The sequence below is a fragment of the Salvia hispanica genome, chromosome 1, assembly GCF_029641045.1.
Source record: "Salvia hispanica isolate PSC_SH4W2 chromosome 1, Shi_PSC_v1, whole genome shotgun sequence".
Taxonomy (NCBI): domain Eukaryota; kingdom Viridiplantae; phylum Streptophyta; class Magnoliopsida; order Lamiales; family Lamiaceae; genus Salvia; species Salvia hispanica.
This window is the reverse complement of record NC_142692.1, coordinates 47,616,265-47,639,812: the sequence shown is the minus strand read 5'-3', so window position 1 is coordinate 47,639,812 and position 23,548 is coordinate 47,616,265. Positions and strand designations below refer to the sequence as shown.

Here is a 23,548-nt window from a genome sequence, read left to right as displayed (position 1 = left end):
CAATCTTCATATGTTTCCCAAGATTTGAGTATTCAATAATAAATACTAGTAATACTCTTGGGAGTTACATGCTCATGGTTTAGAATTGTACCAAGTGTGTAAACTACAATCTAAATGAATCGAAAGGAGGTTTACTATTGTATTTGTGATCGCTCTAGTCTAACTTGAATAATCATAATTAGATGTTAAAGGAGGTGTGGGATGGAGCTGAAATTTGGATTGAGTGGGAGAATCATTTGGTAGGAGGTGGAAATGGACACCACCGAAGAGTGAAAACAGAGAGAAGAGGTGGCGCCCAAGACCGCCGGATGATCACACAAATCTTTTTAAAAATAGCCATGGCAATAAAAAAATCTTAAATCATCAAATTATAGATTTAGCTAAAAAAATTATTAAATGACGTCATCCAGATAACCAGATGTTTTATCTGCATCATATTTTTCATTAATCAAAAGCGTTCATAATTTCTCTTAAATCATAATATTATTGGACAATTGAGAAAAATGCCATAATATAAAAAATATATTTTTAAATTTGAATCTAGTATAATGATTGGAGAAACTTTTACATCAAAATACACTTAAGTTTAGCGTAAATAATTGGAAATACTCTTGGACAGAAATATAGACAGTAGGAAAAGTGGTATACTAGTAATGGCTAAAGATAAGCTTTAATTTGTTAGCGACTTTGATAATTCCGCAATTGTATCTAAATGAGCATACTTTCACCAAATTTTTATTTGTATATGAATTAAAGGTTTTACTTTGAAATATTTAAATTTTCAATTATTTTAATTTTTCAAATTGATATCAATTGCGATTAAAGTAATAAAACAACATTAATTTTCGTCTTCAGCCAGCCAACGTTACTTCGTCGAAAATTGGCACTCATATAAAAATCGATAATAATTGAAAACTCGTATATTTATAAATAAATTTAACTTCATATTCAAAATCAAAATTGAAAGAAAATTAGATCCTCTATCAAATATTCATTCCGTCCCTAAAGAATATGCATTTTGGGTTCGACACGGATTTTAATGTAAAATTGATAAATAAGAGAGAGGTAGATAGAAAAAGTAATTAAAGTATTGTTAGTGGAGAATGAATCCCTCCAAAGAGGGTGTTGTATTCTTAAGAGCAGACATGAGGCGGAAAGAAAAAACTTGGAATGCGCCTTCAGATTGCTTCAGGCACATTGGGCAGTAATTAAACGCTCACCATGTCTATGGCATTAATATATTGCATCTTCGACGTCATGTATGTAGTATGTACTATGTTGCATAACTTGATAATTGAAGACGAATTAGAGTATAGGTAAGATAATAAGGTACATGGTTGTGGGAGTTTTGGTTTGATGCGAAAACTAAGAGGAATAATAATACAATAACGTATAAGTTATGTAAAAAATGATCATGGGTTAGAAAAGGTGCGACTTAGGGTATGAAATGGACATGGGCTAGCCGCAGATTATATATTAGTTCTTTTCATTTTCATTATTATTATTTAGGGTTCGTTCGGTGTTCTATAAATAGCCTGAAATAGGGAGAAAACAAGGAAAATATGGTGGTTCGGTGTTCCATATAATACTCTGCGCAGCCCGCACTATTGGCTTTGACTTTGGCATGGGCATCTTTTTATTATTGGCTTATTGCACATTATAATCGAAGGACCGTCCATGTACTGGAGTTTGGGAGTGACGTGTAGTTAGCTTTGACTTGTTTTGGTGTTTGTTGTGTTGACTATTCTAGACGAGAACATGTGTAATAAGCAGACGGAGAATCAGCCCACCATATGTGATTTGAATTCAGTATTTATTACTACTATTAATTTATTTTTCGTATTCAAACCTGAAAAACAGGACTGAATTTATAATGTCTTTAATTCTCCCAACGATAATTCACACTCATTCAAGCGTTCAACTCACATTACTTTCCCTCTTTAATATATGTGCACATAATTACCACCTAAATTCACTCCAAGTTTTTAACTTTCGTAAGTATCACAAAATTAGTCAGTATATGTAAAAGTAGCTACAAATTACATTATTTAAGGTCAAGCGTTTATGTTTCTACATACCTACAAATTGTGACATTTCTAGGAAACCGGAATTGAGCCTACTTTTTCTCGATTTCACTATTCCTTTTTTGGACGGCGCCGGTATTAAAGTACATAACTTCCGACCCATGTTTATAATCCATCTTGCTTTCATCAAAATTTATTTATTTATTATTCTCATTATACTCCCTATTTATACCCACCACCAATAGTCAACAATCAATTACCAAACTCAAATCTACTCATCAATGGCTTCTCTCTTCTCCTCTCCCTCAAACCTACCGGCTTTCTCAAAGCCCAAGCGATCTCACCCGATCACCACCGCCACTCTTTCCGAGAAACCATACATTTCTCAGCCACTTCCTCCGCCCTTCACGGCGGCGCCGCCACCGCCGAAACCCTCCACCCTCCCCATCCGCAAAATCCCGGGAGACTACGGGCTCCCCTTGATCGGGCCGTGGAAGGACCGAGAAGACTTCTTCTACAACCAAGGGCGCGACGAATTCTTCAAATCGAGGATCAAGAAATACCAATCCACCGTGTTCCGAGCCAACATGCCGCCCGGCCCCTTCATCTCCCTCAACCCCAACGTCGTCGTTTTGCTCGACGCCAAGAGCTTCCCCGCCCTCTTCAACACCGATAAAGTCGAGAAGAAGGACCTCTTCACCGGCACCTACATGCCCTCCGTCGACCTCACCGGCGGCTACCGCACCCTCTCCTTCTTAGACCCCTCCGAGCCCAACCACGCCAAGCTCAAGAAGCTCATCTTCATCATGCTCTCTTATCGCCGCGACCGCCTCATGCCGGAGTTCCACCATACTTACTCACAGATGTTTGAGAATCTGGAGAAAGAGTTGGCTTCCAAAGGGAAGGCCGACTTCGGCCCCCCGAGCGATCAGGCCGCCTTCAACTTCCTGGCCCGATCGTTCTTCGGGGTTGACCCGCTCGAGACGAAGCTGGGGCCGGACGGCCCGAGCCTCATCACAAAATGGGTCCTGTTTCAGCTCCATCCGCTGCTGACTCTGGGCCTGCCAAGGCCCATCGAAGATGGGCTTCTGCACAATTTCATGCTGCCGCCTTTTTTGATAAAGAAGGACTATGAGAGACTTTATGAGTTCTTCTATAGCAACTCGGCCGAGCTTCTGTGCCAGGCCGAGAAGCTCGGCCTGTCCCCGGACGAGGCCGTCCACAACCTCTTATACACCACGTGCTTCAACTCCTTTGGCGGGATGAAGAAGCTCTTCCCAAACATCCTCAAATGGGTCGGCCGCGGCGGGACGCGCCTGCACACGGATCTCGCCCGCGAGGTCCGTGCAGCGGTCGCGTCCCACGGCGGCGTCACCATGGCGGCCATGGAGAGTATGCCGCTGATGAAATCAGTGGTGTACGAGGCGCTGCGGGTGGAGCCGCCCGTGGCGTCTCAGTACGCCAAGGCGAAGCGCGACTTCGTGGTGGAGTCGCACGACGCGGCGTTCGAGATCAAGGAGGGGGAGATGCTGTTCGGGTTCCAGCCGTTCGCGACCAAGGACCCGCGGATATTCGAGCGGGCCGAGGAGTTCGTGCCGGGCCGGTTCGTGGGGGAGGAAGGGGAGAGGCTGCTGAAGCACGTGGTGTGGTCGAACGGGCCGGAGAATGAGCACGCCACGGTGAACAACAAGCAGTGCGCCGGGAAGGACTTCGTGGTGCTGGCGGCGAGGTTGCTGCTGGTGGAGATATTCCGCCGCTACGATTCGTTTGACATCGAGGTTTCGACGTCGCCGCTGGGGAACTCGATTAAATTGACGTCGTTGAAAAGGGCGAGTTTTTGAATCTGCGGCGGAGTAGTGGTGGTGATGGTACTTAGTAGTGGTTTGTGGGGTTGTATATTGTAACCTTTTTGTTTTATCAAATATAATTTCTTAATCGTACTGATATTTTTCTAGTTAGTAGTACTTGATAGTGTTACAAAAAAAATTTAGGTGCAAGTTGCAAATATAGAGCAGAAAAGTCATAGAAAGCATAAATCAGATTATATTTAGATTTATTTGTTAACTTATAGTACTATGAAAATATATTTCATTTGGGCATCAAAATGTTTCGGATTTTAATTCGTAATTGCATGAAATATCTACTTTAAAAAGTACTAACAAAATAACTTTGTTTTGACATTCATATGGAGTACTAATTTAATTTCGTCCTTTAAAAATAATAATTATTTTCATTTTGATCCGTCCCTTAAATTACCTTTATATTTTGGAAAACTTTTTTCTTGTTTGTGACTCTTTATTCGTTAATAATAACTTAATCAATTTTTCTTTTAATATCTCTCTTATTTTATTAATTATGCATTAAAATACTTAAAGTTGAGACAAAGAGAGTAGTAGTATATGTTTTTTGAATTTATCGGTATTAAAACAAAGCCATATTTTCGAGTAATATATTTTCCAGCATCAAAGTTAAACTATTTTGAATTTTATTTTTGCAACTCACCCAAAATAAAGTTAATTTTACAATATTAACTAATAGGAGTATTTCAAGAATACCACTTAATCAAATTCTCTCTTGTCCACTACATGAAGAAATTTTGGTGAAATTGCCACGTCCGCGTCTTTGCCGTGAGAAGATGAGAAACAAGCTCAATATTATTGGATGGAATAGTTGACCCACCTTTTATTGTACCCCTATAATCAATATAGATATCATATTACCATCTGAAATACTTACTACTAGTATTTAGTTGGTTTTTCTTTCAAAATGGCTTTCCATAAATGGCAAACTTATGTCGACATAATACCTCTTATAAAAAGTGTTTGGCCCATTTGATTTACACGTCTCTTTAATACCGACAATTACAAAAATTAATAAAGAATGCCTATCAACTTAGAACAATTGACTTTTGAGAGTCTATCAGTACAACGTTTGGTCCACCGTAATAGGTAGATGGTGGTTGCATGAATAGTAGTATTACTAGTAATTAAGATCGTGATGAGTGATTCCCTATTCTTTTGCAATTAAAGGTCGGTTATTTCACAATTTTCAGAAATGATGTCAAATACCGTTGATTTACTCTATTGGTCGGACACCAATAATGATTTACTCTTTTAGTCCATTAAAATACACATTTTACCATATTTTGCAGTGTTGACCCCGAAGGCCGAGTTCTTCTTTGTAAGCTAAGCAAGCCTGGTTCTCCGGGCTTTCTCCCTTCTCGACCAGACGAAGGAGATATGAATTCCATTCAGGCGGGTAAGGGCTTGGCTTGACCGTGTCTTTTCTCGGGTCGGAGGCGAAAACCCAGAAAACACAATATGTGCCCCAGCTACACCTTCGTAACTCCAAATCCCCGGATTCATACTCCACTAGTTCATTAGACTGACACTCTACTATAAAATTAATACTTCCTCCATTCCAAGAAGCGACTCACGTTCCTTTTCAGGACGTCTCAAGATAAGTGAACCATTTCCTTTATTGATATTCTCCCTCTTACTTTTTCTCTCTAATTTATTAACTACTCCATCTGTCTGTGAATAAGAATCTCGTTTTTCCATTTCAGTCCGTCCGTGAATAGGAGTCCCGATTCACTTTTACCATAAATGGTAATAGGGTCTCATCTTCCACTAACTCATTTCACTCACATCTCATTTAAAATTAATATATATACCCGTTGGACTCCTATTTCACTAATTTTTTTCCACCCATTTTTTATCATTTCTTAAAACTCGTGCCGCTATGAAATGAGACTCCTAATAGCGGACGGAGGGAGTATCTTACTTTATTCTCCTCCACTTTACTAACAAAATCACATTTCCTTAAATTTCATCCGAAAAGTTTTTGCTCACTTATCTTGAGACGGAAAATATACTACATAGTGGAGTAGTATAAAATAGGACCCACATCCATGATATTCAAATAATTTTTAAAACTCGTTCCAAGTCAAAGTGTAACTCTAATCGGCGATGTTTGGCGCCACCTGTTTTCACTCTTGTATGGTGTGTGTGTCACTCTCCTTCATCCTACCAAATGATTCTCCCACTCAATCCAAATTTCAGCTCCAATCCACACCTCTCAACACAATCCCCATCAAAATGAACTCCAATTCGTCATCGCTGTTGCGCTACTCCTTCTCTTTCACTAAGCCCTACCCCTAGCCGCAACAGAAGGTCGCTTTCCCTCTTTACTTCTCAATTTGAACCTCAGAGCAAGTTAGGTTTACATTTCCCCCCTTTCCGCTTCCAATTTCAGGTGCGATTTCTACGCCGAGGCGTGGCGATGGCAAAAATCCATCGTCGAAGAGAAGAAAGCGTTGAGTGAAAAGGATGAAGATGTTGCTGAATCTTTGATTATTTTGCAGCACCAACCTGTTTACACGTTGGGCGCCTTTTGATTTGCATCGAACCGAACGCGGCGGTGAAGTTACTTATCACGGCCCTGGTCAGGTATATCTCTTCCACATTTTATTGATTTCTTCTTTCTTCATCGTGTTCATTGTAGCCTCTGAAACATTCTGATGAATTTGCAAAATTTGGATAAAATATTTTTAAAAACCCTTACTTTCATGTTATGAGCATAGAGGGATTGGAAGTATATATGTTGATTTGGGAATTGGGTGGAAGGATTTTGATTTCCAGCTACGGTTGAAGTGATTGGCACTTTATTTGATTTAAGATGTGCTTGGATGAAAAGAAAATGTGTACGATTTCTTTGAAATTGGGGATGGAAATTGAGAACATCGATTTGCATTCGAGTTGGGAGGTTTAACGTAGAAAAGTGGTTGACTGGAAGGATGTTGTTGAGATATGATTAAGCTAATGAAAAATTTAGTGTGAGATTAACCTGCTGTTCTGTTGTGCTTTAGCTAGTCATGTACCCTATTATGAATCTACGGCATCACAAGATGGATCTTCATTGGTACCTGAGGGCACTTGAAGAGGTTGCTATCCGTGCTATCTCCTCTGCATTTGATATTGAAGCATCACGCATTGCAGGCTTAACTGGTGTTTGGGTTGGTATGACTTGTAACCTGATTTTAGTTTTCTCTCTTTGTTCATCTTGAAACGGTGTGGTTCGGTATTTCAGCTGTTAATTTACATAGAAATACATGTTACTTAAAGTTGTACTAGTGAAGAAGCGCTCAATCCAAAAGAACAAAGAGAGATGTAGGGAATAGTAGACCACAGAGTGTGCTGCATATATTATAGAGTAGACATAATTCACTCTTCCAAATAGACAATAGATGGAACAAAATATGAAAGATTTGTAAATATTTAGTTTATGGAAAACATTTTATAGCTCTATCTTGACTGGGGATGGCAGCAAGATGTTGTTTGTCCCACAATCTTGTTTGGATTATAATATGTACAGTCCAGTACTTAAATCTGGGTGATTAGCCAGTTATTCTTCGTAACATGGTGGCAGTGCAGATGTTCATTTAGCACCCATCTCTCTCGTCTTGTGTATTTTTCTAGTTTTTGTAGATGTTGGTCATTACTGCAGAATCATTTTGGGTTTTGGGACATATTTACTAGAAGTTTTTGCAAACATCATAATCCAAATAAGAAACATATATGGTGTCATTTCGTCTGAAAAATCTCTGTTGGTTCAGAAGTCAACCCTCACACACTCCATGAATTGTGGTTTGTAGGAGGTGTTCTCAATGTATAGCTGTTTTTCTTAATGGTTTACAAGTCTTTGTCCACTTTGAAAAAAGCATTTTGGCCTGTGAAACTCTTGTTCTGTTGACTGCATGCCATCAACACTTGTTATTTATGTTTCAGAATTTTCTTTTTGCACTTTGTCCAGTTATTGACGAAATGCTGACATAAATGGGAACAGGTAATGAGAAATTAGCAGCCATCGGTGTAAAGATATCGAGATGGATAACATATCACGGTTTGGCACTTAATGTGACGACAGACCTAATGCCCTTTCAACGCATAGTCCCATGTGGGATTAACGATCGTCAAGTTGGAAGCATAAAAGGTATACTCCGGTCTCAAGGCAACAAAGAAGATGATGATGATAGTGAATTGATTGATATTTCATGTAAATCACTGGTCACACACTTTTGTGAAATATTCCAGGTAGATCTCTGCTAAAGCTACACAAAAATGGGGCTTGGACAAATCTAAGCTCAGTTAATAAGAGAAGTTAGCTTGCATGGTTATCTAAGTCTCGCTCTACGTTTCCCCTCTCATCAATAGATTGGTGGGCCAGGAGTTACCTAGAGGTATTAGTGTATGTGTGTGTAGCTCTCTCTCTCTCTCTCTCTCTCTCAATTGATCAAATTTCTCAACCTGTAAACAAGAATACATTTGAGATTGTTTAACCATTGAGAATTAGTCTAGAAAGGGGCATTTCGATAATTTTTAGGGTTTAAAATTACATGTTTGATTGATAGTAATTGAATGAGGAATGATGTCAAGTTAAGCACGTATAATGGATTTTGTGGAAGATTCGTGGGGTTGCACTTAGATCTTTTTGATAAAAACACACATTTTAGATTATTTTTTATCATATAATTTTTAAGATAGATGAGTTATACCAAACTGGATTAGACCAATCATTGAGTCATATAGACTACTGTAGTGGTAGAAGTTCGAAGAAGACGTTGCCGTGTTTTGGTTTGTGTCAGCATGCCAAAAAAACATGGAGTATATAAATGTGCTCCACACATTTATATACTAGACTTGTTACAAGACCATCGTCACAAGTACAAAGGATTTGGTTTGAGTGGTGGTAAAGCATGTATGATAAAAGTAATTCAAATTAATCAAATACTATTTGGTTTAGACTTTAGATGGATCAAATTCAAATCTATGACAGATAACTCAAGTCACATCTTAATCACCCAATTAAATGACTATTTTATTAGTACATCAAAGTTGATTGATTATTTACATTTTACTCATCCTTCAATCTAGAATACTAAATTCAAAAAATATACTCACATAGAATACTGTTGGTTACGTCTGTAACTAGTTTTATGTACTTTTTTATAATTATAATAAGAGAAAAGGCCAAAACTGGTCCTTAACATATAATCTTTTTAATTTTTTGGTTCTGCACATTTCAAATCGGATCACAATTGGTCCTCCGTCAATAATCCTGTTAATTTTATAACAGTCAACGAGTTTAACCCAATTTTAACCAAATTAGACTTTTAATTCTGATTTTTTACTCTAATTATTTCTAAAACTCAGATGTTCCTCTGCGATGCTGTCAATGGCGAATTGATGCTCGGAGGCTGCGGCAGCGGAGGCTTCGTCAATGGCGGTCAGATTTGAAGAGATTTACAAGGAATTAGGGGTGGTCATATTTATACGAGTGATTAAAAAAAGGCACTATGTAATTTGCAATAATCCAACATCCATGGACGTATAAATAACTTACTGCCCAATAATATGTTCCTTTGCAAATAACTGGAACATATCAGATGACTTTATTTATTTAAAAAAATATACTGCAATATACTAAATAGCGAGCTCCAAATTACTACGCATTTAAATAACTGCAGAAAAAAATGAAGATGAAGCAGAATAACTGGAAAAAATAGATTTACACTAATCATAACAATCATGGATTAAGCGTGTAATACAAAGGATAGCCACTAGATACTATACTAACGACTTTCTTTGAATAAATCAAATTGTGAGCCTCCACCAAAATGCAGTGGAAGAGATAAGTAAAGTAATTTGATCAACAACTTTTTATACACTCATGAAATTTACCGGCTGCTCATTTACATAGATGCCAGTAGATCTCTCATTTCTGAAACGGGAGGGATGGACTCTGTCGGATAAATTTTAACGACAAGTTGGGCAAAGCTGTCGTACTTGTCTAGAAACTCTTTCTGCCATTAGTTTCAGATATATCAGTAAGGTAGTTCATAATATACTCCATTTTATTAGGAATGATGCACATTTAGATAGCAAAATGAGCATACTCTCTGTTGTTCATTCAATTCAGAAATGTCAACATTCTGATATTAGATGAGTTGCAAAACCATGGAATACACAATTGACTGTCATTGCAAGGACAGTTTCAAGTTAAAGGAGATGACTGTATAACTAAAAAAAATACCTTGCACTTGTCCCATAGTGAAGGTAACAGCTCCTCTGATGTTGTCAAATTCTTCTGTAATCTTTTATACATTGCCGCGATGGACTTGTCAACCTACATGTCATAAGATATAACAATTTGTGCCAGAGGATATTATTGTTCTAGTCAGATGCCAAATCTCAAAGTCAATAATCAGTCATACCCCAGATAGACTTGATTTCACAACTTTGCGCAAATCCATTTTTGACAATCCTAGCTGGAATGGTATCTGAAATTTTGCATTATCTCATGCTTAGTCTCGAGAATTTAGTAAGAAAAGCTCTGGAGAGTAAAGAATTAAAATGCTTAAGTTGACATGGCATCAATTAGAACTGAAGCTTGTATGCATCTTACATTACTCAATCACAGGAAAAAATCTATAGGAATGACCACTAGTAAAGGCAACATGGGGTTCCTTTCACTGTTTAATGGACTGCATTCTTATCAGAAATTGGATTATTGCAATTACCCATGAACCTTAACATTTTGCACCTTGCCATACTAGATTTTTCTTCCTTTTTTGGGAGGGAAGGTAAATTCTATGCATCATTAGGTTACAAGTACAAACGTGATGAATTATTCCCTTTGCTATAAAAAAATGTGTAAATATATGATCTCAAACCCCAAAATGCATAGATCAACAATAAAAATCAGTCTCCGGTAAAATCTGGCAAGGTCTAGAAAAATGCAAAAGATGGGATGAGGATTAGGCAGAAAAATGGAAAACACAGTTTGAGTGGCAAATTATAATGACAGACCCTAGAAGAAGTTACAAGAAATATTGGAATCTAGAGAGAGAGAAATGGCGTGAAATTTATGCTATGACTAGGAGAAGACTTTAAAACGTGGGGATGGAGAATATGAAGAAGATGAACAAGAAAGAAAGAAAAATAACTACACTCTAGAATCAGTATGATTCATAAGGCGCGTGCTTAAGATTTACCTCCTCTGGTGTAATTGTATACATTAGGTCCTCTATTCTGCGTGAAAACTGGAAAAGGCGTTCAAATTGCTGCATTGGGAACATCAAACAAATTTCTCAATATGTAAATTCCAGAAAATCAAACCAATGCACATATTATGACAGAATACGATCAAATTAAGAGCTTGATATGTCAATGGATATTGAGAAGTGACTCAAGGGGATGAGGAGAAAATAGCTTGCAGAGATCCCTTGTATGTCTTTCTCTCTTTTGCAGATATTTCAATTCAGTATTGGACATCACGCATGACATCAGAGATAGGGACTTCAATTACAAAGTTGAAGTTTCATTGGCTAACTAAGCAAGAAAAGAGAAGGGGCGGAGGATAAGATGGAAAACAAGAAGGAAAATTGCAAGGCATCTCATGGGATGCTAATGTATGATTTGTAAGATTAACTGATTAAGGAACAGAGATATGACTCACATGAAAGAGAACAACTTACATATAAGATAATTGAGTTTATAAAGCGTGTGCAGGCTTGTTCATAAGCTTCACTTGCTTGGTGATAAAACTTTGCTAAAGTGGGCACAACATTGGCCAGGTCATACAGACTGCACAGTGTGATTAGCTTGTGAATATCAGAGTTCTTGATGGTATCCAAAAAAACAAATATCAGGCATAAAGCAATAACAAATAACATAATGTGATTCATAGAATGACTAACTCTGATAGCAATACCTGTTTTGAAAGGCTGCATAATTTTCTAAAAGCAAAATATCTGCATACTTAGGGTCTGATTGAGCAATTTTGTCCAATGTAGCAAACATTACAGTTACCTGCAAAAGTATGATTTATACATCTCAGGAAATTTCAATTTGTGCATTAAAATGAAGAATAATTGTAGTCAATGAATACATAGTATTAATGATTAAATGTATTTACCTCTAAAAATTACTACTATTATAATTATTATTATAATAAAAATAATAATGAGCTACGTCTTGAAGTCTGAAACATAAATAGAAGTTTAGAAGAATAATATAATTACATATTTCTCCCTTTCTTAACAGATTCTAGAAGAATTTGGCTCCAAGATCATTGACAGTTTCTACACCATAAATCAAATAGAACTGGCACAGCAGGACAGATAGAACAGAAATTAGATAGTTTGTCACACTCTTCAGTGATTCCCTTCTCAAATCACAGACAAAATATTAAACTTTATCCATCCACGCAATGAATGCATATTTATTTCTTTGTCATTTTTGGATACAAATTTCTATCTTTCATCCATACTTTCTCCACTTATTTACAACTTCATCATGCATGGCCTACCATTTCTCCACTCACAATACACTCTACCTAAAAAAAGTGGCACCCTTTTCCACTCACAATACATTCTTCATAATGTTTATTAAAACCCATGCCACAACCTAGTGTGCACTATTTTGTGGGATGGAATGTTTGTATCATATACATCTTTAGTTAGATCAAGGATGAACACACTGAAAGTGGCAACTGAACATTACTATGCAAAACCCATAATATATATGAATCTAGAAGAGATAGGAACAATAAAATCAAATCATATAATTTAAAGAAAAAGAGTTTAAGAGAAGTACTTACAAACTTTGTGTACGCCCGATCAACCAAATCCCTCGATTGTCCTTGTATGTATTGCTCCATACGTGTTGCAAGAGTAGCAAATCTATGCCAAAACTAACAGTAAATTCATGGCTGATAGAGAAACATTGTTGAATGCCTAAGAAAGCCAAATTAATACACATGGAGTGAACAGAAAAAGTTCTCGAAAGGATATTTAAGATCACAAAGATATTTAATTCCACGCAAATGAAAATAATAAAGTCAGCTAAGAAATCCAAGTTACAAATTTCTGAACAAATTATACATCCAACTTTCAGGCTCAGTTGCTTTCATTTGTGAACATCAGTATTCGGTGCATAATCTTTCTGAAGCATTGCTTCTAACCATCCCCATAAACTAAGGAAACTATGAGTCAACCCCGAATGTTAAACTGGACCACACTCAACATTGGTATCCATAATATAAGAGCATGTAGGTGTGTAATAGGCTTATCTGAGTATGACAACGGTGTGGTGCTGACCTGACACCAGATTTTAAATAGCATCTAGTTAGATGCAGCTTGCTACCTGTAGAACTAGTCTAATGTTGTGTGTTTAAGCTATCACTATGGCTTGAATTAGCTAAATAGTCCATAGATCCATTACTATGCATGTAAGAAGCGATCAGAAGAAATATTATGTGGACAGGAATGAGTACATTCTTTCAATTAAAATGTTTAACAGAAAGGAATTGTAAATGTTTAGAGCTTTCGTCCTCAGGAAATATTATGGTCTTGGTCAAACAATCATACACATGACACAGGATGTAAAATGGGAACTACAGCTAACACAATCTAAAACACAATTATCAAAGATAAGAAATGGATTTGTTCGTTTTCTAAAACTTCAAAGACCTTGAGGTTTAGTATACCTTGGTATATATGGCAAGAGTCCCATTTGTCGAACATTTCGCTCATTTCTCTCAATCTGGTGGCAAGCTTCGTCCACAAACTGGAATACAGTACATGTTTAAGTGCATGAAAATCACTGGTCAAACTGTACCATTTGTATATATAGTTATATATAACTATAGCTGACTCTATAATGGTATATATAACCAAGTTGAGGCCAGCTGTTTTAGTCAGACTTGATATTTTCTAGCAACTCCCCTCACCCCCTAGATAGGATTAGTTGGAACTTATAAGTAGCATATTTCTCCCTCTGTCCAGCAATATGTGTCCTAGGTGTCCTGCTTTGATTCAGGCACAGGTTTATGAAATGTGAATGAATGTAGGTGTAAAAAGTTAATGGAATGTGGGTCCCATTTTTTTTATACTACAGAGCATTAGTTTTTATAATGAAATGTGGGTGTAATGAGTTAGTGGAATGTAGGACCACTTACTACATTTAGTAAAAAGAAAATGGGACATGTAATGGCGGAAAGTTCGAAATGGAAAAACAGGACACATATTGCCGGAGGGATGGAATGCTATTTTAGGTTGCCAGGCTAATTCAAGCTCATTAAGTGATTGATAGAAATTGGAAGATCCTTCAACACATTTTGAAAACCAAACAGAAGCATACACACCACACTCTTTACCCCTTTGTCTATTTCTGGAATGTGCTTTTCCTACTTGAACATAAGAACTTACACGACTGAACTGTGTAGAAATCCTGTTTTCAAGGTCATCCAGTAAAATACGCACAAATCCCGCTGCGTCAGCTTTTTGACCAGAAATATATCGTTCTGTTGTACCATGCATAGATATACACCGAAGAGGGTCGATCTTGTATGCCCAGTCCACAACAGCATAGAAATCTTCCTAAAATTTATCACGGCAAGAAAGAATAGAGGATGAAGAGTGTCCATAACAAATGGGAACTTAACTGTACTATATCAGAGAACTAAAACTTGCAGATTATAAATTTAAAGTACCTGTATTCCATCAAGTAAATCGTGAAGTGATTCATTCAAAGCCTGCAGATCTGCAGATTTTTTACCTGCAGAATTGTAAGGGGGTGATGTGATCATGTCGCAATGGAAAGAAGAAAGTATGACGAAAGATGGAGATTACCATCATTCTCATTATCATCAATGTCCATGATGCCCAAATCATCATCATTTTCATCATCAGTGTGTACATTTTTGTTGCCATTGACAAGGCTTCCAGGTGGAACAAGAGCTGGCACTTCAAAGCACATGAAGTGTGCGAAGAAAGAACTCTGGAGTTCAAAAGCAAGAGTATATGCAAGAATCAAGCATCTTTCCAAGAAAACGAAAGCAGCAAAATCAGCAAGAGACTGAAGTTTGAAGGAAGCTCATTATAACCTCATCAACTAGAAGAGGAATAAAAATTGTCAGCATTTTTGCATATGCCTCCGAAACAGTAGATGTGTCTGCACTACTAGCATTTTGGTTAGATCCTGCAGAACCATCAAGCCACACCGTTGGATTCCTTGATGCCTTAGTACTAGCACGAAGTTCATTTGCAAACTCACGGGCCTGGGGTGGAAATCATAATAATGTATGAAATCTTAGAAGTATAAGGTAAAATTTTATGCATATAAGCAAATAAACAGAGACACTGGTCAAAATGTTTTATGTAAAGATCATATTATAACAAAATGGAAAGATCAATTTTATGTATCATCTTTGAAATAATTTGCACAACATTTATTGTTCCCACATTGTCAATGGCAGATAAAAGATCTGCTTGAGCCCTATGAGATAAACACAACAGTTATTGCAGAAACATACAAATATATATAGAAGCATTCAGAAGAATATCAAGCTGAATTTCATTGATGTTATAATTCATCCAACAAATCATCCATTAACTGGAGAAGGTAACTTTGGGAAAATGATTTCCAATAGGAAATTCCCTTTCTATTTGGACATCTTAACAAGATAGGATCATAGGAGAATCATAATTTGGGACAAAGGGAGTATTTATAAAAGAAACATATTCTGAGAAGCATATAAATATCCAGCAGGACTGAAAGCAATTCATACATAACGAGTCATAGCTCCAATGTGGACAGTGTAACAGTGAAGTCAAAATCAAAATTACATACAAAATCTTTCTAGAAAGCATGCGGCTGTAGATGCATATACGATGATATATCAGACAAGAAAATGAAGAGCTGTTTAAGAAATATCATGTGTCCTGACCTCTCGACGTAGAAGCAAATTAAGAGAGCTGCAATAGGCTTTCCTCAATGGGCCCAGGCAATTCTTATCTAAAGTCTGAAAATGGAAAGTGGCAAAGTGGAGCAAGAGAAGCCAGCCCCAAATTAAGGCATGGTATGAAGAAATGATATAGCTCATGATTGTATGCAATAATATCAAACATAAAATGTTGTGGGTGATTTACTGTACCTTCAAGTGTTGCAAGAGGCGTGCATATGTCCTGCACTTGTATCTCAAATCAGCATGATCAGGCCTCTTAAGTTGTCCACGCTGTTAAAGACCAAGACGACGGCAAAATTACACTCATTATAGCAGACCAACAATTATTAATCAACACTATGTGTGCAAGGAATACCTGAGAGAAGTAACTCTTATCACTTATCATGAAATCCACCAAACTAGTAAAATAGTTCCTCAGGAATTCGGATGCTCTTTTGACAAAATTGTTTCTCAACTTGTCAAGTTCTGCCCGCTTCTCCCGAACCTGTTCACCATCATATCAAGTAAGAGAAATATCCCAACTTTGTCATACATCACAAAGCTTAATCAGGTATTCAGGTGACTATCCTTTTGCAGTAAACTAGTAGTATTATTTTTTTTATTATAGTACTGAGAAGAGAATTTTCATAAATATCAGAACAATTCAAACTACTCCAGAGTGCAATATATAATGTTATATTGGAGGATGAGTAACTACAGTGTGCAATTAACCTTGGCCAGAAAAGTTAAAGACTCAAGGCATAAAGCTTACATACAGATCTCATGTTTGCATAGGTATGATCCAAATGGGGACCTTCAAGGTTTCTCAAAGCGTTTGCTAGCCACTCACAAGCTTCAATGTTCTGAAGCATGCGAGCCTCATCGAATGAACCCCCTGTAAGGCATGCTGCATACTGCAATTTAAAGGAACAAATACAAAATTAAATGCTAAAACTCTCACATGTACAGACTTAAGTAGGGGGAAGCTAGACTATAGATAATACACCTAATTCTGCAAAAGGCACATTTCACAAACTAAAAAAGCTATGAGGAAGGACCTCAGATGGGATGCGCAGTTTTTCAAGAAGCTTATCAAGTTCTTCAATCAAAGATTTATTATTTACTGACTGCATTTCCAGCTTGTTGTTTCGTGTTTCAATCTGCAGGCCATGGAACATAAAATATGTTAGCAAACTAGTGATAATACACTTCTTTTCTAACAGAATCAGAAAAATAGCTCAAATGTATCAGAAAAATAACTCAAATGTAACAGGTAATATATGGGTCAAAGTACATGGATTAAATAAATTAGTTTGGAATTTGGATGTATGGTATGTGCTCAAACCCAGCATAAGTGGTGAAATCCAACAATGACAATATACATAGTCAACATATATTTTGTTCTAATCCCATCACTCTTGTTCAAAAGTGGGAGGAAACATCAGTGGAAAAATAAGGTGTTTGTGGTATACAAAAGTAGGTCGCTAGGCAAACTTTTCCATATCAGATTACAGTTTGTAGAGATCTTTACCGATTCTATGTCCTCTCTCATGTGGCGAAGTTTCAAATTGAAAATCCCTAGCCATTCATCCATGTCCTCCACACAGCTAGTAGCTGACTCAAGCCCCTGCAATACCTGCAGGAAAAAAATATGAATTTATATTTTTATACATATTGCTACTTCCAGCATAAAACAAAAGCATAACTGAATCTAATTAGACACAAGAGCCAAAAGGGGCACCACTATCCATCCAACCTTTCAGTGTTCCAAAAGTCTAAGTGCATGGAAATTCCACAAAAAGAAGAGATATCTCACGTAATCATTAGGATCTCATAACTAACCTCATTTATTAAAGGTTCATTTTCTAAAATTGAATGCACATTTGCTGCTTCTAACGCTTGAAGCTCTCGTTTCAACCGCTCAGAAAAGGCTTCAGCTTCACCAATCCCCATAACATATCTGCAGATCAATGATTACCAATACCCATAGCTCTTGGTCAAATAACACAAAATAGAGCGAAAGCATACAAATGAGTATGAGGCAAACTGTGACGAAAGGGCATATGGACTACGGAGATAGCTAGAATAACAGAAATAGTAAGACAGTATACTGTCTCAACCCATATAATGTCTCTAAAAGAACGCAGAAATAAGCAATGTTAAACATTATAATGGTAGCTCATAGTCCTCGCATATAAATATATAAACCATGGTAGCTTTATTCAATAATAACGACATTCTTATGGCCCTGGACTAATGAACATGGTAGACCATGTGGTAAAAACTTAACCGTGAACATGAATAAAAGAACTACCTACTCCTTCAAATATGAGGCAATCGTCAATCGAAGGACCCTTGTCTATCAGTAAAATATGTCCACAATGGCAAGTGGCAGGAAAATACTTCTACTGTCTTCCACTATTTGCCAGGACAGTCCAAGGTGTCCTCTCAGTGAAAATATGAGAGGAATCCTAATATACTGATAGCAGCTTGGTTGCACCTTAACAATCTCATTTTAACTGCTGCCAATTAGTCCCACCAATTTTCACATGCATCTAAAGCTATTTTAATATTAGGTTAAACATATCCCTTAAATGAGGAGTTCAGGTAAAATGTGAAATCTAACCTCACCAGGAAAGAATGAAGGTTAGTGGAGCCACATAAAAGGTAGAGTTAGTCCCCAACTAGAAAAGAATTGATCCTTCAATACTAACATCTTGGTTGCAATCAAGATCATCAACAACAACCATACGATTGAGTACCCATTTTTGTATACATAAAACTCAAGTCTTCAGGCAGTCTTTTCTCACATTTGACTGTTTTTTCCAAATCTTTTCCTTATAGCATACAAAACTGAGTCAGTAATACTTTCTTAAACTTCATTAAAGACAACAGCATGTGCAATGTCGAAAATTCTTAACAAGAATGCCTGAAGAAAATTATTTGCCACAGAATCAAGATAAAGCTTTTAATTTAAGGGTATGCAGTTAGATTAAAATTTACAAAACTATAACATGAAAATCTATTTTTAATTTTACATGGTTTATTCAGTCCTCTGAGCTTTATTTAATAGAAATACAAAATGAAGGATCAAATGAAAATAGCTTAATAAGCACAAGGAAAATAAGATAGTGAAGAAAGGATTAGCATTTTTTTACTTAAATTTCACAGAAAAAGAATAATAAATCAATAAAAGTACTGGTAACTAAATCAATAAATCAATAAAAGTACTGGTGGTTAAAAAGAATAGCTGTGAAATCTAACTTAAAACTCCAGGCCAATTTAAAGTGGATTCTTTCTTTGGAGTGGAGGGAGTATGTTTTATTGGTCCATGTCATTTTGGGAATCAAGGAATTATGAAATTTCTAGCAATTAAACAAACAGGGCACAGGTTTCAGCTATTGAGAATTTGTACGAAGCATTAGTTTACTAAATGATGGCACAATCTTCATAAATTATACTGAAGGATTTTCATGCTCAATCCGCACAAATTTTCCTCCCTTAATTTGCATACACTCATATGTAAATTGACATGTTAATTGTTTCTTCTTAGTAATACTTTAGGTTTCAAATAAGAATCAATATTAGCTATAGAATCATCGATCAGAATCTAGAAATCAATAAGAATACTCAAGGTTATACATCTAAAGGAACTAGATGAAGACTCATCAATGGCATACTACCATGTCCCAAATGTATTGTAACTGAGCCATACTTCCCGCAAATTAACTCACATTAGCAGTCCCTGAAATCAATTACGTTTAAAGACTCTTCTCCTAAGAAATTGCAATTTTATGCATGAACAAGCATACGTCACAAACCATATCTGGTAAAAACTGGATTTCCTCATAATCAGGATTGTGATACCATGATGCTTTCTTGTTTCCACTTGTAAACATTGCATTACAATAGTAGTTATAACTAGTTTGACTATATTCTAAGAGCTCAGCGCAAGGAAGGAATCTTATATTCAAATAAAGTACATACGTTCCTAAAAGAGCCTCCATATCCTCTTCCTCCACTTGAGATACAAGTTCCCTTTCAACAGTCACTTTTGTGTCAGTTTCTGCAACTGCAGCCACAATAGGCCCATCTTGAACGACACCTTGTTGCTTAGAAATGGCTGGTGTATTTTCCTGTAAAAGATACAAAATAAACTCTGATCACAAAAACGGAGTATAACTATTACAATCATGGTCCTGTACACCATACAGAATTACAGATCATATCAATTACACAGAAAACTGATAATTGATGTATATACTCTCTTATAATCTGAAAAGTTATCCATTATATACATCAACCAAGTATCATAAAGAGGTTTGTCCGGGCATGCATAGATATCATGATATTCATAAAGAAACTTGGGAAGGAAATAGAAAAATAAGCAATTCCTAAACGAATCATTATCAGTACATCGTATGGTCTGTGAAAGGAAGATAAGTATTTATAAAAATTTAAATAATATTAATAGTAGTGCCCAGAGTTCAAGGATTGAAAAAACAATGTCAAATATATTTGTTTGACTGTGGTTGAAAAAGTGATGGAAACATTAATAACCAAATTTATATCATGCTGCACCTTAGCCCAAAGAGCCATCTCCACAACGTCTATACCAACAACTTTAGGAAGACGTCCCAGCACATCCTTGCAGATATTTAAGATGCAAAGCAGTAGACGGTTCCTAAGGCACATCGACGCCAACATAGAGGGGGGGGGGGTCATCAGCAGAGGAAGAAGGTGAAAGGAAAATCATAACCAATAACTGCCTGAAGGGGCATACCTGTCATCAACATTGCGCATTGTCCACTGAGATGGGGCAACACTCTGATTTCTGAGGTTATCAAATCCCTTGATAAACATGATCAGCATTAATCACTTTCACAACATTTGTTTAGCAAAGATCATGAACTTATAGAAATAAATATTTTTAGCAAGGATGTATATAGAGGCCAGGATCTATGTACCAGCATAAAAGTACATCCACTCGGATCATTTGTAACGACGTCAACTTTTGATAGATGCTTCAGCTTGTATAGTTTTGCAGGCTATACATCAAAGGAAATATAATGTAAGCCAAAACATACTTCAAACCCTCAAAACAAAGTGATATGCCTGATAATCAGAAAGGTGTCAGATAAGATTATATATGCAAATTTCAAATTCAGTTTTCTATCCCAGTTGTTAAATCTACACTTTGCTCACAAGTAATTAGTGCTCATGGATTATAAGCTTGAGTTGTTAAAATTGTTACTCAATATTCGTGAAACCATGTAACTATCTCTACTGTGGTGAACAAGAAGAAACCGAATATATGAAAAAAGATAGTGTACATCATAAAAACTTTAAAATAAGATATGATACTTACTTCAAGAACACCTCCGGTGGAATATTTTAACACATGAAGAAACACTGATGCTCCTTGGCCTTTTGCCTTTGCTGCAAGCAACATATCAAGCAATTAGACAAACAATAATAACATCACATGATCAATATTTTATTCATTCCAGAATTAGAACAGAGCAGCTAAGACTGTTCCACCAGTTACTATTATAATATCTACACTATGCACACAATCAACATGAAGAAAAGGTGCAGTCATCTGTTATGTAGCTCATCAAGATCAGAGGAAAGCCTTGAAGATGATCAATAAACCACATTAAAGACCTTTATAACTGTATTCAAGCAATGTTTTTTAGATGAGGAAGGGGATGGAAACAAATTTATTTCGAACAGTGCTAACAATACCATCATGCCCAAAATTGAAGCAAACACATGTTTCCCAGCATTCGACGGACCGTTTCTTATTCAAATCCCTTACGTCATGTCAAGCTAATGTATTAGTATGAATATCTGTCTTTCCAGTTCCAACACATATCCAGAACATGAGTACGGTAATTCCATCGTACGGGCTATCTTCATTTAAATAACAAAAAACACATGCACATAGTTAAAAGAATTCATACAAATTTCCCCAAACCTAGTTAAATACAAGAATCTAAATATAGCAAAGTTGACATTGATGTGTCCAACACAATTTCTGATGCTAACTGAAACTGACTTGACAATAGACCTCTAAAATTAGTACTTAGAACACAACTTATGCCAAATATGGAAAACTAATATGATAAGATCGTAACATGAGTTGCGCTCAATCTCGAGGTTTAGAAGAGTAAAAATGCTTTGAGTAGCAACTACTTCCCACCCTCGCTACCAATGTTGACAGCCAAAGCTAACCCAAGCCTTAGTTTACTAACCCACAAGCACATCCAACACGTAATTACTCTCCATCAAAGTTCCAGTAAATCCTCGCTAGTTGTCGACCAATTCTCAAGTTAATCAGAATCACTAATTCAAGCAGGCGGCATAAATCGAGTACTACACTAATCATCTCCTCGCAAAAACGAGTAAAATTAAGCGAAATAAGAATATGTGGAAGCGAATCGAATAACAATACTCGAAATGGCGAGAACTCGGGGCTTGGCCATGTGATTGCGTCCTAATTTTCCGGATTTGGCCCAGATCCCTCGGCTCTTGGCCACTCTGATCGACATGAGGATCTCCTGATCGGTGCCCTCGATCGCCGCCGCGCAGGCTCTCCGGAGCTCCTCGTCGTCAGCGCTCGACTTCGCCATTGTTGCTCAGCTCTGAAGAGAGAGAAAATGAGTTGGAAGCTGGGGTTTACAGTAAAGAGGCGAAGGGGGAAAGCTGGTGATGGAGGAAACCAGCAACAATTCAAGTCAGATGAATGTCAAAATAGAACTGCGCTACTGTAAGAAAGCATCATCACTATAGTCTCCTTATTTACATTTGAGAAAAAATCATACGATTATTACTGAGTACAAACTTAATTCATTTTTTACTTGAACAATTTTTTATTATTTATCAAATAATTAAAAGTTTAGAAGCTATTCAACTGTAATAAACTTTCTAGAAGTTCATTTAGAAACATTCGATTACTAAAAGTAGAGAGATCTAGATAACAAATTATACTACAATAATCCTTCTCATCTCCCTCAACTAATATAAATAGATCCAAACTCGGTAGAGTCTTAACAAAAAAACAATTATTTCAAAGGATATAAATTTTTCTCATATAATGAATTATTTATGTGGATAAAAATTATTTATCATAATATTTTTTAAAAATTAGTAAAAATTCATAAAAAAAAATGATATAAAAATGATAAGAATGGTCACAGAGTTGCATGACCAAATAAACAATTTATTAACAAACTGCAATTTTAGTAGAACTGAGTTTATGCCGTAAATTTGTACTTATTAAAATTTTGTGGACTTTAATATTCATAAATATGTAAATATTTATATAAGTAATATTGAGTACCTTTGCAAGGATTTCTTTCTTTCATGAGGATTGTCGACATAACAATATTGGTGGGAATGCAATTTCAGAAGAAAAATCATAAGTTTGGAGGATATTAGAGTTTAAGCGAAAAAATCAAACTCATTGATAGTTACTAGTCTATCCAAATTCAAAAAAGAACAAAGCTTGTTTACGCAACCGATAACATCTGATGTTTGTATATTTACAACATATTATTAAGTGCATCTTTTTAACTTTCTTCAATGTAAAACTAATGAATTTAGAGTGAACTTCGAAAATGGAACATGGTTTTTTAATTTTGCACAAAAATAGTCCATGGTCTTTTTTATAGTAGTAGGAGTAGTATTTTAGATAATAACTCTATGTATCACACATGTGATTTCTGGGCCATAGA

At 36.4% G+C, this 23,548-nt stretch overlaps 2 protein-coding genes and 1 pseudogene across 3 annotated transcripts; 2 read left to right on the top strand and 1 right to left on the bottom strand.

The window, feature by feature from the left end:
- The first annotated feature begins 2,213 nt into the window (after positions 1 to 2,213).
- On the top strand, positions 2,214 to 3,968 carry LOC125217865 (allene oxide synthase 1, chloroplastic). Its single transcript, XM_048119428.2, has one exon. The coding sequence runs from the start codon at positions 2,306 to 2,308 to the stop codon at positions 3,863 to 3,865; it is 1,560 nt and encodes a 519-aa protein (XP_047975385.1). The 5' UTR covers positions 2,214 to 2,305; the 3' UTR covers positions 3,866 to 3,968.
- A 936-nt stretch (positions 3,969 to 4,904) lies between these two features.
- On the top strand, positions 4,905 to 8,398 carry LOC125218469 (octanoyltransferase LIP2p, chloroplastic-like; annotated as a pseudogene). Its single transcript, XR_016133584.1, has 5 exons — positions 4,905 to 4,972; positions 5,176 to 5,278; positions 6,244 to 6,472; positions 6,892 to 7,042; positions 7,869 to 8,398. The product of XR_016133584.1 is annotated as an octanoyltransferase LIP2p, chloroplastic-like (transcript).
- Positions 8,399 to 9,572: 1,174 nt separating this feature from the next.
- LOC125223115 (exocyst complex component SEC3A-like) lies at positions 9,573 to 22,621 on the bottom strand. Its single transcript, XM_048126104.2, has 25 exons — positions 22,267 to 22,621; positions 21,178 to 21,248; positions 20,777 to 20,857; positions 20,593 to 20,660; positions 20,391 to 20,493; positions 19,797 to 19,945; positions 17,652 to 17,769; positions 17,341 to 17,445; positions 16,868 to 16,969; positions 16,586 to 16,723; positions 16,186 to 16,314; positions 16,020 to 16,100; positions 15,813 to 15,887; positions 14,970 to 15,143; positions 14,716 to 14,863; positions 14,577 to 14,641; positions 14,293 to 14,463; positions 13,572 to 13,651; positions 12,684 to 12,765; positions 11,796 to 11,893; positions 11,560 to 11,668; positions 11,077 to 11,145; positions 10,297 to 10,362; positions 10,116 to 10,208; positions 9,573 to 9,885 (listed from the first exon to the last, which is right to left on the bottom strand). Exons 1-25 carry the CDS (start codon positions 22,442 to 22,444, stop codon positions 9,775 to 9,777), a joined length of 2,664 nt encoding a protein of 887 aa, XP_047982061.1. The 5' UTR covers positions 22,445 to 22,621; the 3' UTR covers positions 9,573 to 9,774.
- Between the last annotated feature and the right edge of the window lie 927 nt (positions 22,622 to 23,548).